General features: G+C 47.7%; 1 protein-coding gene across 1 annotated transcript in view; it reads right to left on the minus strand.

The window, feature by feature from the left end:
* LOC142461579 (phospholipid-transporting ATPase IB-like) overlaps positions 1-16,181 on the minus strand; it is a 132,550-nt gene that overhangs the window by 23,005 nt on the left and 93,364 nt on the right. Inside the window, exons 27-31 of the mRNA XM_075563556.1 lie at positions 15,185-15,307; positions 11,840-11,918; positions 6,074-6,135; positions 2,625-2,681; positions 517-624 (exon numbers count right to left, since the gene is read on the minus strand). Coding sequence (XP_075419671.1) covers positions 517-624; positions 2,625-2,681; positions 6,074-6,135; positions 11,840-11,918; positions 15,185-15,307 — 429 coding nt within the window. The remainder of the gene's footprint in view (positions 1-516; positions 625-2,624; positions 2,682-6,073; positions 6,136-11,839; positions 11,919-15,184; positions 15,308-16,181) is intronic.

The raw sequence follows: 16,181 nt of genomic DNA on the forward strand, positions 1-16,181 counted from the left end.
TTTGTATCATCCAGTCTATCTGGAACACTGGGAAAGGACTATCTGGTTTGTTAAACATGTTGAAAAGATATATATATATATATATATATAAAATTCATCATGCTTGGGCTGCCACGTAGCTAATTATTTGAACACACAGCCCACATGTGAAAATATACCTATATAATTGCCTTCGCATTTCCAGTTTGCTTCTTCCCCCAGGATGCACGGAATAGGCAGACTGTGGAAGTCTGCCTCCTGCAGAGTCTGCCTCCTGAGACAGGGGGGATGAAAAGCCATCTCTACTGCAACCCAAAGCTCCGCCCGAGGTTGGCTGGACCCGGAGCAAACCTTCGTTGCCTTGGCTTGTCTCTCTCCTTCCCAAGGAGGGTAACATCAGCTTCGCTGTCTTGTTTCTGGTTTGTTTTTTCTCTGTGTGTGTGTGTGTGTGTGTGTGTATGTGTGCAACACCACCACCACCTAAGTTTTCAAGAGGAACGGGTAGCGCACTCACCGCTGACAGCTCATGGCACCCACCTGTCCGCTCATTTCCGGAGAGGCGGGAATGCTGGGCCAGAAGTAGGAGTACACCAAGAAAAACAGCATCCAGGCCACGATGCTCCCCCAGATGGCAACATGAGTGTACTGCAGACAGTGGGGAATCACAGAAACACAGTCAGCGCTGTCATTAGAAGGGATTTAACTCTATCTAAGAACAAAGGGCATTCCTGGCTCGGGCTCTCAGGAAGGCACTGGTGCCCCTTCAACTGCTTGGCCGTTGGTAAGACTTCCTCCAAACATCCTCCTTGGACATTTTGACTCCCTCTCGAACTTCCTTCTCAGAATATTTAACTTTGGGCTCAAAGGACCCCATTGCTCAAAGCATCTAAATCAACAGGACCTTGGACACACAAAGCCAACCGCCCTCCAGAGTCTTCAGGGGAAAACACATGAACTCGCAATCAGAAGGGGGCCCACACAACTGCAGGGTTACGCAATGAGTCGGTCAATACAAATAAAGCAGAAAATGAAGTCCTTCAGAGGGATCAGAATTTGACTTTGTCACGCGGGTGCCCTGGAAATAGTTCTGGGTTAGCGACAGAAGTTCTGGTTCTGAGACCCGTCATCACGGGAGGGTTATTTGTGTATCAACCACGCTCTTCCACATGGCGGAGATTGTTGGTTGGAAAATCACCGACCCTGTCTTGGTGTGGAAACTTCAGGTGCATCTGGCAGCAGCGAGTGTGGCTCTGCCTAGGAGACCTGCTGCCTTGCAGAGTTGGTGTGCGCAGGGCGAAGGAGGTGCCTGGGAGATCTACGTCCTAAACTTGGCACCCCCCTCATGCATCACCTGTAGGCTTAAGGTCACGCCCCGGCCCATTTGCTGGTTGCCATCAAGTCGAGGCTGACTCCTGGTGACGTCCTGGGTCACAGAGTAGAACCGAGCTCCCTACAATGGGGTGTTCCTGGTTGTCCTCTTAACCAAATCTCATCACCGGGCCTTCTTGTCCCGTGGCACTGCTGAAGGGGTTTGAACCGTGTGTAGGCATGTGGATGGAGATTGGCAGGTCAAGCGCAAACGGCGTGCCCCATCCCCGCCAGACACTGCTCACTCCCCTTAACTGTATCTGATCCACAGACATGTTGAGAAACACACGACGACTAATTTCTAAAGCTCTGGTTGATAGATGGCTTAGGAGTCATATGTGCACTTATCGATAGTTCCGTTTTCACAGGACTCAAAAGTCTGCCTAATTGGCCAGAGTCTCACCGCTAACGGCATCCTGAGGAAAACATCACTGGTTCCCGGGGAAACGCAGGGGCACAAACGTTCAGAACAGTGTCATATACAAAGGAGCTCCCAAAAGCTCATGAAATTTTCCATGACCTCTCATTCTCTTTTTCTGCGGAGTTTTTGAAGCGCCACCCCTCCCCCCGTGCTATAAATCTAGTTGATCACAATGGAGGTCAACACAGTAATTCCAGAAACAGGATAGGTGATAAGCATGCATGTGATGGAGCAGTCCGACTCAAAGTAGAACAAACTCACAGCCACCGAGTCGATGTTGACTCGCAGCAACACGACTGGACAGGGTAAAACTGTCCCTGTGGGCTTCTGAGACTCGGAACATGACAGTCGTTAAGTCAGTGTAAAATGAAAGATACAAAGTAATGCTGAGTGTCTACTAGTAAGTGGAAAAGGCAAGTTACAAAATATTGGGTACGGCACCATCCTCTCCCTGTGAAAAAAAATAATAGCATCCATCGAGTAAAGACCAAGAGAACAGAAACAAGAATGCCCATTGTCAATGACATCAAAGGTAAGGACGATATGTCATCCCTATATTGTTTCTGGTGTTTGTTAAATTTTCTATAATGACCTTGTACTTGAATCACATTAATAATAACTTATGGATCTCAATGGGCGGCATGCTACATTGAATCTACTTCAAACCTAAGGCAGGAGAATGACTCTTCTAAAACTCTAGGTGGTACTAGGTGGCTAGTACACCTTCATGTAATCTAAGTCATCACTCAACTGTCAAGAAGTACAGTTAAGACCAGAAAGGGGTTACCATTTTCCTGAGACTAAGAAGGGAATGGGAAGATGCAAAGGACCCCAGTGGGTTGAGGAGAAGGCTTACCTTAGTCCAAGACAATGTCTCCAGACCAGCCTTCAGACATACAGTAACAATGACATACTGCTCCAGGTGAGATACCGAGGGGAAAGAGATCGGAAAACACGTGTTAAAATTTCCCGCCAGAATCCAGGTGTCCCCACTTCTGTCCTGATTCTCCTCCCCAGGCGCCCTCCTTGGGGGTGACCTCTGTTGTGGGTGTTTTGCTACGTTTTTGCCCTAGGGAGCATGCAGGGGCTTTCATTAAATGCTCCATGTTAAAAGGTCTTTTAACTAATAACTACCCTTCTGTCTTGCATATTTGCCTGCTATATAAAAAGCAGTAAAGATTAGCTTTTGCCTGGACATCTGAGTACTATCCATGAAAATCACAGTTAGGTGGGATAGCGGGAAAGCCATTCTAAATCTAACAGTTCTTTGTTATTCTTGAACTTGCGTGTTTCCATACTCATCTGCACGAGGGCGAGTAAAACGCCATCGCTACCAGCATCTTAGTTCACACATGCATGTGCGGCCAGCGTGCTCCTTAGAGGCAAGGATGGCAAGACTTTATCTCACGGACCTTGGACGTGTTGTCGGGAGGGACCCGTCCCTGGAGAAGGACGCTGTGCTAGGCAAAGTGGCGGGGCGGCAAAGAGACAAAGAGCCTGAACACCGCGAGCTGACACAGGGGCTGCAGCAACGGACTCAACCGTAGGAGCCACTGCGAGGACGATGCAGGATGGGCGTGCTTTGCTCTGTTGTGCACAGGGTCACCGTGAGTCGGAACTGACTTGACGGCACACCACCACCACAACAATTACGACAATAACAACATGTGAAGCTCTCTTCCAAAAAAAGTTGCCCATCACATGGTTTCTGAGGACGCCTGCCAGACCAGTCACATTGAAGGCTGAGCGGTCAGAGGAGGTTATGGTAACTGGCTCGGGAGTCTCAAGGGGTGATCTCAATAGAGTTTCTCATAGAGCCCAGGACGGCCGTGGGGCTCATTAGAAGGAAGTTTTGAGAACTGACAACTGTATCAGTGAGAAGTCAGAGCCAGGAAAGCCTCGGGGAGGGGTCTTGGTTTTGTTTTGTCCCATCACACACCACACTTGCCCATTTTACCAAGGGCACAAGGGCTGCCCTACCAGAATTTCATCGGGAAACCTTCGCCCACCCGCACCCTACCGTCCAGATCTGGCCCCTTCGTTCTGTGTGTTCCTGAACTCAGAGAACATTTGAAAGGAGGACCCGATCGTCCCTTGCCGATGATGCCAAGCTGCCGTTTTGACGTGGTATACATTCAAAGAGTGCAGAATTCTTTGGGGGACAAGTTAGTGAGAGGCAAACGCCACCGTCAGGAGTGCATGGAGCTAGAGGGAGGGTGTGCTGAGGAGCAAAACTTCGCCTTGTGGTGTGGCTGTTGACTGAAAGCTTCTATGGTTTGATAGCTACGCTTTCCGACTGCCCCTGGCATTTTGGAAAGAGCTTATCGAGACTCCAAGGACATTGACTGGGATTAAAATGAACCTATAAATCAATTTGGGGTCGGTTGACCTCCTCATCGTAGTAAGTCTTCCCGTCAAGGAATACGGCTGTTCACAGGTGCCTCGAGTCAGTCCAGACTCCTAGGAGCCCCGTCTGTGCACAGCAGAAGGGTACTCTGCCCGCCCTGCACCTGCCCCCGCCTCTGTTAGATAGTCTTAATTTGCCCAAGAAGGTTGCCAGCTTTCTCAAAGGGGTCTTGAGCACCAGTTGTAGCCCATTCATATGTCCTTCATGTAGCTGATGCCCTTGGGCCATTCCCCGCCCTCGTATGTGTGTTGGCATGGTGGGCTACTGATTGCGGTGATGAGACTTTGTACTCCCGTGACGAGTTAGATGGGAGCACAGTCTGGGGAGCCCACCGGGCCAGTTCTCTGTCCTGTAGGGTCTCTGGGAGTCGGTATCAACTCAATGGTTATGAGTTGGAGTTTTTTTGGTACATACTTATTACTGGTATATAGAGATAAGATTTATTTTAATTATTCATCTGTACCCAGCAAACTGGATTATTCCTCATATTTTATTTTTAGGGTTTTCTGTTTGTTCTTGGATTTTCTATGCGTGTACTCGTGACATCTATGACCTGAAAGCTCCTCTATTTCCCTGTGGAGGTGTTCATTTACGATATGCTGTTTGTTGACTGTTGTCCTGGTCCGTAACTCCATGACAACGTGAGAGAGAGGTGTCTTGTGCCCCATCTCAGAGAGAGAGGGTTTAAAGGTTTCCTTGAGTTTTATTGTGCTGCAAGGTGAGGTCTTACGGATGCCTTACCTATGCACAAATACCAGGTACCTTCTGTATCTATTTGCCAGCCCCTTCCCCTTCCTTATCCTGGGACGCATTTTCCCAAGTGCTCTAGACCAGTGTTTAAAAACAAGTGGTTAAAAAATATTAGCACAGCATGGTTATAAAACGATACTTCCCAGGGCGAGGGAACAGCAGGTGGGCAATTGAGAAGGTGCATGGTAACTGTGCGAAGTTACAGCGTATAGGTCAGGAGTGTTTAAAATTACACTTTTGAGGCAGCCTTTGATTGTGTCCACTCCTCTCTCACCAGTACCAGCATTCTCGGGAGACTTAGCAAGCTCTCCTAAGTTACTCCCAAGCCCTTGGCCTTCAAGCCCCTGGGGAAGGACACCTCTCGGACTCTGCGGGTCCATCTGAGCCCACCTCTGGCAAAGGGAACTCGGCACACTTCATTCTGGCAATTCAAAAGTTCTCCACCAGCTCCAGGGTTGACTCTGCTTTCCTGGAGGTTCTGCCATGTTCCTGTGAGGCCCATCTTCCCCTGCGACTCAGTGCCAGTGGGATCAGCATGCAAGAGAGTTGGGGCGGGTCTCAAACTCCCTTGTGCTGCTTCTTTAGCTTCACATTTTCAGGGTGTTAGCACTGGTCCAGTCCCCTCTTCTTCAGCGGCTGCGGTGAATTATCCTGCTGTCATTTTTTTTAATGCAAGCTTTACTAGTTTGGGTGTTTTTGTCCTAGTTGGTGATTTCTTTAAAACTTTGGGGGTGGGGGGGTTAGATATCTGAAGAGATCGGTTTAGTCGGGCATCTCGACTAGGAATTTCACGTGTGTCTGTCCGTATGCATTTACTGTCCTCCCCGCCTGCAGATAATTTTTAGGAGGACTTGGTTGAGTTTCATTTGTCCAACACTCAGCACAGTGTTTACTATGTGACAAAGCTCATGCTAACAACAACAACAACAGACACAGAAGGGTTTCCTCCAATGTGCGGGAGGAAAGGGGCAAGGGTCACACACGTGTGTGCCTGCTCTTCACACGTCTCGAAGGCCACCTGAGAGGCCCGTGCACCCCTGCGATAGTCTCTTCCAGGGAAGAGCATGGGCGTGCCCGAGAGACTTTGGATTCACGGTAGACTGCTGGGTAACACTCCCTTAAATTCAGCATCCCAAGGACGATCTTACCGTATAAATAAAATTTCCAAGGAACAAATAATCCGTCGTGTAACCACCTCCTAAGACCATATCTGAAAAGCAAAAAAGGTCAATTTCAATGTTACAGATGTGAGAGAGAGGTGTGGAAAAACACAACCAAAAAAAGCCAACCCAAACCCATATGAGCCACCCGAAAGACACATTTTCTGTTTCAGGTGACATTTGTCTCCTGTTTAAAATTCCTACACCAGCTGTTCTGTGACACTGGTTACAGTGTTCCGGATGCGTCAGCCCTCTCATGGTTTCCGGCCTGCTCCTTCTGCATCCATGGATCTCTCTTCCTGGCCTGCTCCTCCCCTTGCCCCCCATCTTTGCTTTTGTGTGAACGCTGACTGTGGGCTGCATGGAATCAGGTTTAAAGGAGCAGCGGACACGGTGCTGGCACTGTTTGTTGGTAGATAGGTGACCTCTAGGAGCAGCTTCAGTTCCAAGTTCAAAGGGTAACTTGGAGCGATAGTCTTGCGGGGCGGTGGGTGAGGTCAGTGCAGTGATTTTTAGGAATCAGGATTTCACTCTACCTTTTTCCTCCCGTTCTACCCAGGACCTTCTAGAGCAGTGGTTCTCAAACTTCCTCACGCCGCGACCCTTTCATACAGTTCCTCGTGTGGTGGTGAGCCCCCAACCATAAAATTATTTTTGTTGCTTCTTCTTAACTGTCATTTTGCTACTGTGATGAATCGGGCGACCCCGGTGAAGGGGTCATTGGAACCCCAGAGGGGAGGCGGCCCCCAGGTTGAGAACCACTGTTGTATAGGTTTTCTGGTTTTAACAGGGGCAGAGGTAGCCAGGCACCACGTGGTACTGATAGCCTCAGGATGGAAGAGACCCTGGTTAACCTGGGCCATTAGTCACAGGACCAATTTCTTCCCCCAGTCTGTGGCTTCCTTCACTTGCCCTTGCTCCAGACAAGAAGAGGCCGATACCTATAGCTTAGAGGCTCATGTCAAACTTTTCGAACTCAGATGCTACTCCAAAGAGGGGGGTGCAGAGGCTTCTCTTTAGGGACTCGGTGATACCAGTTGACTGCCTTGTCCCATGAGACAACAGTCCTACATTCTTTATCCCAGTGAACCAATCCCACAAGCTAATCTAATTTATCTAGGACGTTCGGTTACCATGGCCCCTGTGTGGCTTATTCTGTATACAAGAGTAAACACTCCCCCCAAAAGAAAAATCACAGAAGAAAGTTCTGCCCAGTGGAGCTTTTGTAGTATGCACGTGTCCTGCTAAGTCAGCATCCAGCATCGAGCCACTCGCTCTGAGTTAGTGCACCCAGTGACCTCACCTGGGAAGGTTCTCTCTGGTCATAGTGAATTTTTTTTGTAAAAGCAGTTTTACTTGAACCTCGTTTTCTGTGATGTTGAGAGAACAGCGTGTGGCTGTGCAATTTTGTTTCCTGCTTGGGAAAAATGCAGCAGGAACTGTCGTGATGTCAAACACAGCACACAAGGACAGCACTGTGGGAAAAACTCAAGTGTACGAGTGGCTTTCTCGTTTCCAAAAAGGTGAAATGTCGATTGACGACAAACCTCCTTCTGGCCGGCCGTCAACTTCCAGAATGGACAAAAATGTTGACTTGTAGAGTAGAGAAAAACATTGAGAGTGTCCTGGGCTGCCGGAGGAAGAAACAAAGCTGTCCTGGCAGAAGGAGAGCCACAGTTCTCCTTACAAGTGAAGGCGGCAAGACTTCACCCAGGTACCTGAGACAGGTTCTCAGTCCCCGCAAGAGGACAGCACGCTGAGTTCAGCAGCCAGCCGTAGTGGGCAAGCGTCAGTAAGATGGGCTGACACAGTGGCTAGAGCAAAGCAGCCGGGGCAAGACCAGAGAGGGTTTCGCTTCATTCTGCTGCCCATTGGGTCACCATGAGTCAGTCAGTCATGAGGATGCAGACCGAGGCTTTCAACTGATTGGAGAAGTTTTCAGCCATTCTGTCCTCAAATCAGTTCCCATGTTCCCATCTCTTTCTGCTCCTGCTCTGGCATTCCCACCATTCATATGTTGGCGGGTTCAGTGTTTTCCGACATCTCTCGGAGGCTCTGCTCATTTTATGCATTCTGCGTTCCCTGTGTTCTTCAGAGGGCACATCCTCTGTCAATCCATCCTGGTTCTTTCATCTTTCCATTCACATGCACAGCTGAGCCCCCCAATAAACCTTTTCCTTTGCTGGTTGTACTTTTTGGTTCCAGAATGTTCATCTGCTCCTTTGTCACCGTTTCTCCCTCCTCAATGATCATTTCCGCTTGGTGGTCCCTGGTCTTCCCATCTTCATACATCTAAGTGTGGTGTCCCTTTCTTCTTCAGAGTTTCAGAGGTTATTTTTAGCTGTTCAAGGGGACCTCTGGGTGCTATCACGGCCAGTTTCTGTCGCTGATCCCCACTAGCTCCCTATAGGGATCACACTTTCTGTTTCTTTCATATTTCATAGTTATTGTTTTTTGTTTTTGGTGAAAATTGGACCTTGCATGTAATTAATCCACTGTAGCAACTTGTTCAAGACTACCCGGATATCAGCCGAGACACCTAATTTTACCACAAAAACTTCATTAAAAATGTGCTGAAAACTCGGCTTATACACGAGTATATACGGTAATATTTGGTGTCATTTGCTTGTTTTGTGACTTGCCTAGATGGTTTGAGTAAACTTATATCCCCTGCAGCGTGAAGCCTTGGTCTTTCTATTGGAAGGCACAGTCTAGATTTAGTGCACAAGTACCCTAGTTTAATAGCAGTTTCAGGAAAACAGTAATCGAATTCAAGATATTAGGCTTCATTTTATAACATGATCTTTTTCTTTAGAAGCATAGTTACTTTTAAACTAAAACATTAGATATAGTTGAGATGATCCATAATTGTTGATTACATATATTCATTTTCTATTTTTCTAGACATTTTACAGGTATAATAAAATGCATAGTTTCATCATCTAATTCTATTTCAGAGAAACATGATAAGCATATTTTAATTTTTATGGAGATACCTATCCTTTGAGATATTATCAGAATGAAGTATAAATAATTGTAACTAATATTCCAAAACCATTACTACAAAATACTGTACATTTATCACAAATTCATATTTGTATGAATATGCACCATCAGATTTGTCATTCATTCTAAACCACTTAAGATATTTCATATGCGAAATGTTACTCAAACATGTTAGAAAATCTCTTGAAAATTGCTGCCTTTATCCAAAACTTTCATTAAAGAGAATTGATTTCCTAAAAAAGAAGAAGTAGTTGTTTTAGCCTTACTCCCCTAGCCGAGTCCCCTCATGTCTCTGTTGAGCCCCAGGTGCCACTACAGGAAGTGCTGGTGTTCACCAAGTCCTGATGGCAGATGGCTCCATGGTTTTCATCAGTGTCCTGGGGCATGAGCACAGCTGGAGCCTCTGTTTGAGGAATGCCGGTTGGTTGAGGAAAGAGAGACGCCCAGCCCCTTGGCCACATTCACCCCAAAGCTGGCCTCTTCATTCTACAGCCAGCATGGAAGAGCAATGCTGAAGAGATGCCTGTCCTCACGGGCTGTGATCACCCTCGTTTGTGTCTGAGATGACACACTGCCTCGTGGTGACTTTATGGGACTGGGCGGAGCCACACCTGTGGGTTTCTGAGACTGGAGCCCTTTGTGGGAGCAGAAAGCCCCATCTCTCTCCCTTGGAGCTGGTTGGTGACTTCGAACTGCTAACCTTGCAGTCAGCAGCCCACTTCGTAACCTCTGTGCTGCCAGAGAAGACAGAGAGTCCCGTGTTCTCAACTACACTATCAAATTAAAGGGTGGTGGGCAAGGTGGGGGAGGGGAAGGGTAGATTGTCATTGTTTCTATGGGTTTTAGTAGATGTTTGTGAATAAATATGTATTCATTTTCTGGATGCATTTAGGGCAATTTATGATTACTTATAGTTGTTGCTTCCTTTTTCATAGTCCCCCCATGCCCCAATTTTGCTTGCTTCCCCGAGGCTTGGGTTCATAGGGGGCTCCTTATACAGCCACCCCAGAAGTGGAAGTGAGTCGTCATAAATCTCTGAGTTTTCTATTGTTTTTGTGATTAGTTTTATTCTAAGCTATTGTGCTCAGTTTTAAAGAGGGACCCTCCTGGCCAGTATAATGATGGATTCATTCTTTTAGATACAAATGGGCACTCAACTCACTACCATCAAGGCAATTCTGACGCATAGCGACCCTGAGGACAGGGTAGAAGTGCCTCCATGGGTTCCAAGGCCATAGCTCTTCATGGGAACAGAAAGACTCATCTTTCTCCCATGGGTGGGCTGGTGACTTCAAACAGCTAATCTTTCAGTGAGAAGCCCAACTCGTAAGTTAACAAACACACACACACAACTCAAATCCATCCCCCCACCCAAACCCTTAACAAGTCCAAGGTAAAAGACCCGTTACCAGAAGTTTGGTTCTAGAAAAAGAATTATACATTGCAACTTGTGAAACAGCCACCGCCAGAGCTACGTTGGATGGGAGCCTGCCAGAGGAGGAAACCCAGCCCCTGGCCCTAAAACAGAGAGAGGTGGGCGTGGCCAGACCTCGCTCTGCCAAAGGCAGCCGAAGGTAAAACCCCAGAAGAGCAAGGTCATCTTAGCACGGGTCTCATGTTAACTTCAGAGCTTAACTTGTGGCCGGCTGACATGTGTCCCTATTTGAGACCAATGAAATCCTCCCAGTAAACAGGTTCCACTCAGTTTGGACTGTTACGGAAGGACATTTGGGAAAGTGTCGATCAGGGAAACAGAGACCATGTCCGTAATGCATGCCGAGGTCCAATTCCTGAATGCGCTGTGTCACCATCTGAACTGAACACAAGCCATAAAGTGTCTAGACAAGAGCTCTGGACACGGCAATCAGGACGGATAGAACCCTCAGGAACAGTAGTGGGAGGAGCCCTATCATGAGGGTAGGGGGATGGTGGGGGGAGAGGGGAATGGAGGGACAGGGGGAACCCATCACAAGGTTGGATATAACACACACACCCCAGGGGGATGATTAACGGAAAGGTGGGTGAAGGGAAACAACGGACAGTGTAAGACATGAAATAACAACAATAAAATGTCATTGATCAGGGATTCACGAGGATGGGAGGGTGGGGGAGGGAAGGGGCAAAAAGAGGGGCTGACACCAAGGGCTCAAGTAGAAAGAAATCATTTTGGAAATGTTGATGGCAGCCTATATACAAATGCACTTAATACTTTTGAATGATGAGTTGTTATAAGATTTGTAAGAGCCCCCCAATAAAATGATTAATTAAAAAAATTATAAGATGATCTGTTTAAATAAATAAATGGGTTTAAGAAGAAAAAAACTCCCATAAAGTAGCCATAAATTTCAGAATCACTGAGAGGAGACCTCTCTGCCCTGTCTGAAATCCTGTGGAAGGCATTGAACTTCCTTTATCAAACACACTTGAGATTAATGATGAAGGCCCTCGTTCCTGGATAACGCACACACACAGTAGAGGCAGAGAGGATGGGCTCGGAGGCTCAGCCCTTGAGTAGTCAAGCGACAGCGTGTAAGGTAGAGGAATGCCTAGTAGGAGACTCGCTTGAGGCTTTGTTGCCTCTAAATTCTCTCTACGTGTCCTCTGGTTATTTCTGGAGATGCAAACACCCACGGGGTTGTGACTTTGCTTCAAGCATTTACTCTAGTGAGAGCAACTCCTTTCCCCTTTCTCTTCGCCTGCGGATGTGGGTGGGGGGAGGGCTGATATTTGAAACAAGGAGGCCGATACCATGTGCCAGCATCTGTTTGGGCAACCAGAAGAGGAGCAAGGAATGTCCCACGGCGTTCACACATTCAATCCAGAACACCTGAAAGAGAGCAAACCGAGTCGGTCAAGGAGGGCCCACACCGCCTCCACCTGGGTCTAACGCTACAGGTGTGTGACATGGTATACTTGGTGTGCACGACCCAGGTGCCACACTGAAGTGTCCTTCCTGGAGTCGGGAGATTGAAAACAAAAACATTTCCTGTTCAACTTGGAAAAGGAGAGACCATGGGATGGTAGAACCATGTCCTTGGGGAAACAAATCCATTGCATAAATGGTGTGTGGTGCTATCCCGTTGACTGGAACTGATGTTGACCCTACAGCACTGAGCAGAACTGCCCCAGGAGGGTTCAAAGCTGCCCTCCAGATAGAAGCCCAGAGCCTCATTTCCCCTCAGACGGCCAACTTTTGGGGGCAGCAGTTGGACACTAGAGGTCACTTCTTTTCATTAAATATTTTTAAAAGCATAAAGCTCAAAATAACACATTTGTTGTAAACATTGAAGGCTCAAATGATCCCAATGAAACAGAACAAGAAATAACTTTCGAACACACTTGTGGTAGTTACGTAATCTGCTGTCAGTTTGAGAGGATTATGAGGGAAGAGGTGGAGTCTAGTCTGTCAATCATTGTATGACCAATGAGGCCTGTGTGGGCATGGCCTTCCCCCTGAGGATTCTGGGAATTGCTGTATTTTCTCCTTGGAGGGGGTAGACATTCTCTTTCTTGGCTCACTCCTTTGGGGACTCACTATGACAAGGCTGACTCCCTGTGGGACGTCCCTGAGGAGAAGTCACATGGACCTACCCTGATGCAGCCCTGGGTGCCCGAGAAGCCACGTGGAGACCCCTGCCAGCACAGAGATACTTACAGCGCCACTGGATCCACAAGAGTTCCCACCCACTGGCCTGTGATCTTCCTGAATTCTGCGTCATTGCATGTGTTTTATGAGTCAGAAGAACACTTTATAGATTAGTATCAGACACATGGGCTAATATTGGACTTATGGACTTGAGCTGGACTGGGCTGGGATGTTTTCTCAATATTCAAGTGCTCTTATATAGAAAGCTCTTTCTTATACACACATGTGTGTGTGTCTCCATGAATTTGTTTCTCTAGTCTACCCAGACTAACACACACCCTAAACAGGATTTCCAAGGCTGTGGATCTTTACAGGAACAGGTAACTTCATCTTCCTTCCCAAAGAGCCACTGGTGGTTTGAACCACGGCCTTTCAGTGGCATCGGACACAAACCCAGGGCTGCTGTCAGGACCTTTCTTGTCTCCAAACCAAAAAACCCAGACTCAACGCCACTGAGTGAGCCCTGGTGACAGAGACCCTATGGCATAGAGCCCGTGGGATGGAGTAGAACTGCCCCCGTGGGCGTCTAAGGCTGTCAGTCTTGAGGGGAGCGGACAGCCTGGTCTGTCTTCTGAGGAGCTACTGATTGACTACAATTGCTGACCTGGCAGTCAGCAGCCCCCCACGCAAACACACAACCCACTAGAGCAGTGGTTCTCAACCTTCCTCATGCTGCAACCATTTCATGCAGCTAGTTCCTCATGTCGTGGTGACCCCCCAACCATAAAATTTTTTTCTTTGCTACTTCATCACTGTCATTTTGCTACTGTGATGAATCAGGTGACCCCTGTGTATTAGACAGGGTTCTCTAGAGAGGTAAAACCAGATTGCTGATAAATAAATAAATAGATAGATAGATAACACAAGAAATTAACTGTTAAATTATATACAGATATATAATACAAGAAATGAACAGTTTAATTATAAATAGATAATACAAGAAATGAACACTTAAATTATAAAGTAGTACAAATGGCTCAGTGCAACTCACTCCTGTGAGAGAGTTGTGAGACACTAGCAATCCTTCAAGTCTTGGGAGCCTCCAGATAGTCCTCTGCAGAGAGAGAGCTAGGCTATCCCAGCACAGGCAGCAAACAGCAAGGCAGGTCGCCAACCGTCAGCCAGATCACCAACAGTCAGTCCTCAGCTCTGGAGATGTAAATTTCAATCGTGTGGTCTTAAAGGGACCTCAACTTACAGCAACACAGTCCACAGGCTAGGCGTCCCACAGGTAGTGTGCTCTTTCAATTGAGGCACAGAACAAGCAAGGCAGCCGCAAACTGGTCCGATGATTAAAGAGCGAGAGACAAGAAAGGCAAGGCTCACCGAGTCACTTATCTTTCCTACCTTCAATTAATCCCACTTGTGTTTATCGGCCAGGCTGGCACAATAAACTATCTCACCACGTGAAAGGGCCATTAGAACCCCCCAAAGGGGTGTTGACCCACAGGTTGAGAACCGCTGCCCTAGACCAGCTGAGCTCCTCTTCTTGCCCCAGTATTGGAGATTAATTATCCCTCAACTGGTGCTGCTTTGCCGCCCAACTAATCTTCAAAGTCAGATCCCGGGGTATCAGTTTCCAATTAACCTGCTGGAGTCCCCGAACAAATGAAAGAACACTGGTAGGGAGACTTTTGCCAGGTGAGACCCAGTGTCAAGGATGATTAGGCATGGCAAGAAGCAGGAAAATGCGAGGACGGCTGAGAACGAGGCTGCAAACACATCAACCCAATCAACCTCAAAGGGACACAGCGGTTTCAGCGCGCCCGCAGGACGCTCAAACAGTTACAGCAACTGCATCCCTCTGTGGGAGAGTTAAGCAGGGGCACGGGAGACATAAAGACGATGATTAAAAACCACCATGCGCCAGGCTTAAAGAAAAATCCACTTCATGGGATTTATGAGACGGGACAATTAAATATTTCGGAAGTGAACTTGAAGACTCGGCCATGAACTCCTTCCTGGAGACTTTAACAATCACCAGTAAAGATATAACGTGACGGAGATTTCAGACCTCAGACGTGTGTCACTGAACGTACAGAGGGCAGGTCTGGGGGTGGGGAGTGAGTGGTGGTGGTCGTTTGAACAAATGAATCAACTCAACATGCCCCCAATTTGATGGAAATGATAAACCAGGGGTCAGCAGATATTTTCTGTAAATAGCCATTGGGTAAATGGTTTCACACTGGGGCGTCAGGGGGTGGGGGTGGGGGGACATGTGTCTCGGCTACCTGTACTCCTATAGCCCTGCATCAGCCACAGGCCCTTCGTAAATTGAGGGGGCTCACATCCTCCGATCAGGTAACCCAGAGGGAAGGAGGTGCAGGGCTGTATCCCTTCTTGTTCTGACGTTACGTTTTCCCCGACGGCTTCCGGGAGGGACGAGGGAGGACCAGGTGACCCTGGAGTCCATTTGGGGTGGAAGACCTGAAGTCACCTTTGCTCACCTTTGTGTTGAACCCCTTCCTCTCCTGCGAGACGGAGTAGAGCTGCGGGTACTTGAGCAAGCTCTCCTGGCTGCAGCACCGTTCGAAGATTCCCAGAGTAAACGGAGGCAGCGAGGTGAAGATCTGCAGGGAAACAAAGGCATCAGAAGACTCCCAACAATCACCCCTGTGACCGAGGGGGTCCAAGTGGAGACCCAAAGCCCAACTGTGGACAATCGGACATCCCCTCACAGAAGGGTCACAAGGAAGGAACGAGTCAGCCAGGGTGTAGCACAGCACCGCTGAAACACACAACATTCCTCTGGTTCTTTAATGCTTCCTCCCCACCCCCCACTATCATGACCCCAGTTCTACCTCACAAACCCAGCTGGACTAGAGCATGTATAGATGAGATCTCTCGACACATGGAATCCAGGACAGATAGACCCCTCCAGGTACAGTAATGGGAGTAGCAATACCATGATGGTGGGGGGAGAAGGGGGAGAAAGGGTAAATTGATTGCAAGGATCGACACATAACACCCCCCACACACACACACACTCAGAAGGAGAGCAAACAACAGAAACATGGGTGAAGGGAATTGGCAGGACAGTGTAAGATATGAAAACATTAATAATTTATCATTTATCAAGAGTTCGCAAGGGGGCAAGGTGGGGGGCAGGGAGGGAAAAAGGAGGAGCTGATACCAAGGGTTCAAATAGAAAGAAAATGTTTTGAAGATGATGGTGGTAACGTGTGTATAAATAGGCTTGGTACAGTTGATGTCTGGCTGGTGATAAGAACTGTGAGAGCCCCCAGTAAAACGATTCATTTAAATTTTAAAAAAAATAAAGGATAGAAAGAAAAGAAAGCCTGATGGGAAAAAAAGCGAGCTTGTGGTCTGTCCTCTGGGTTAGCAATCTTGTACAAGTGTGATTTTCCTGGACTCCATGATGCACTGTGACACCTGAAATGCCATCTCTGCAGGAAGCTGGGGGGAGGGTCCCCCGAAACCGCA

The sequence above is a fragment of the Tenrec ecaudatus genome, chromosome 11, assembly GCF_050624435.1.
Source record: "Tenrec ecaudatus isolate mTenEca1 chromosome 11, mTenEca1.hap1, whole genome shotgun sequence".
NCBI lineage: Eukaryota > Metazoa > Chordata > Mammalia > Afrosoricida > Tenrecidae > Tenrec > Tenrec ecaudatus.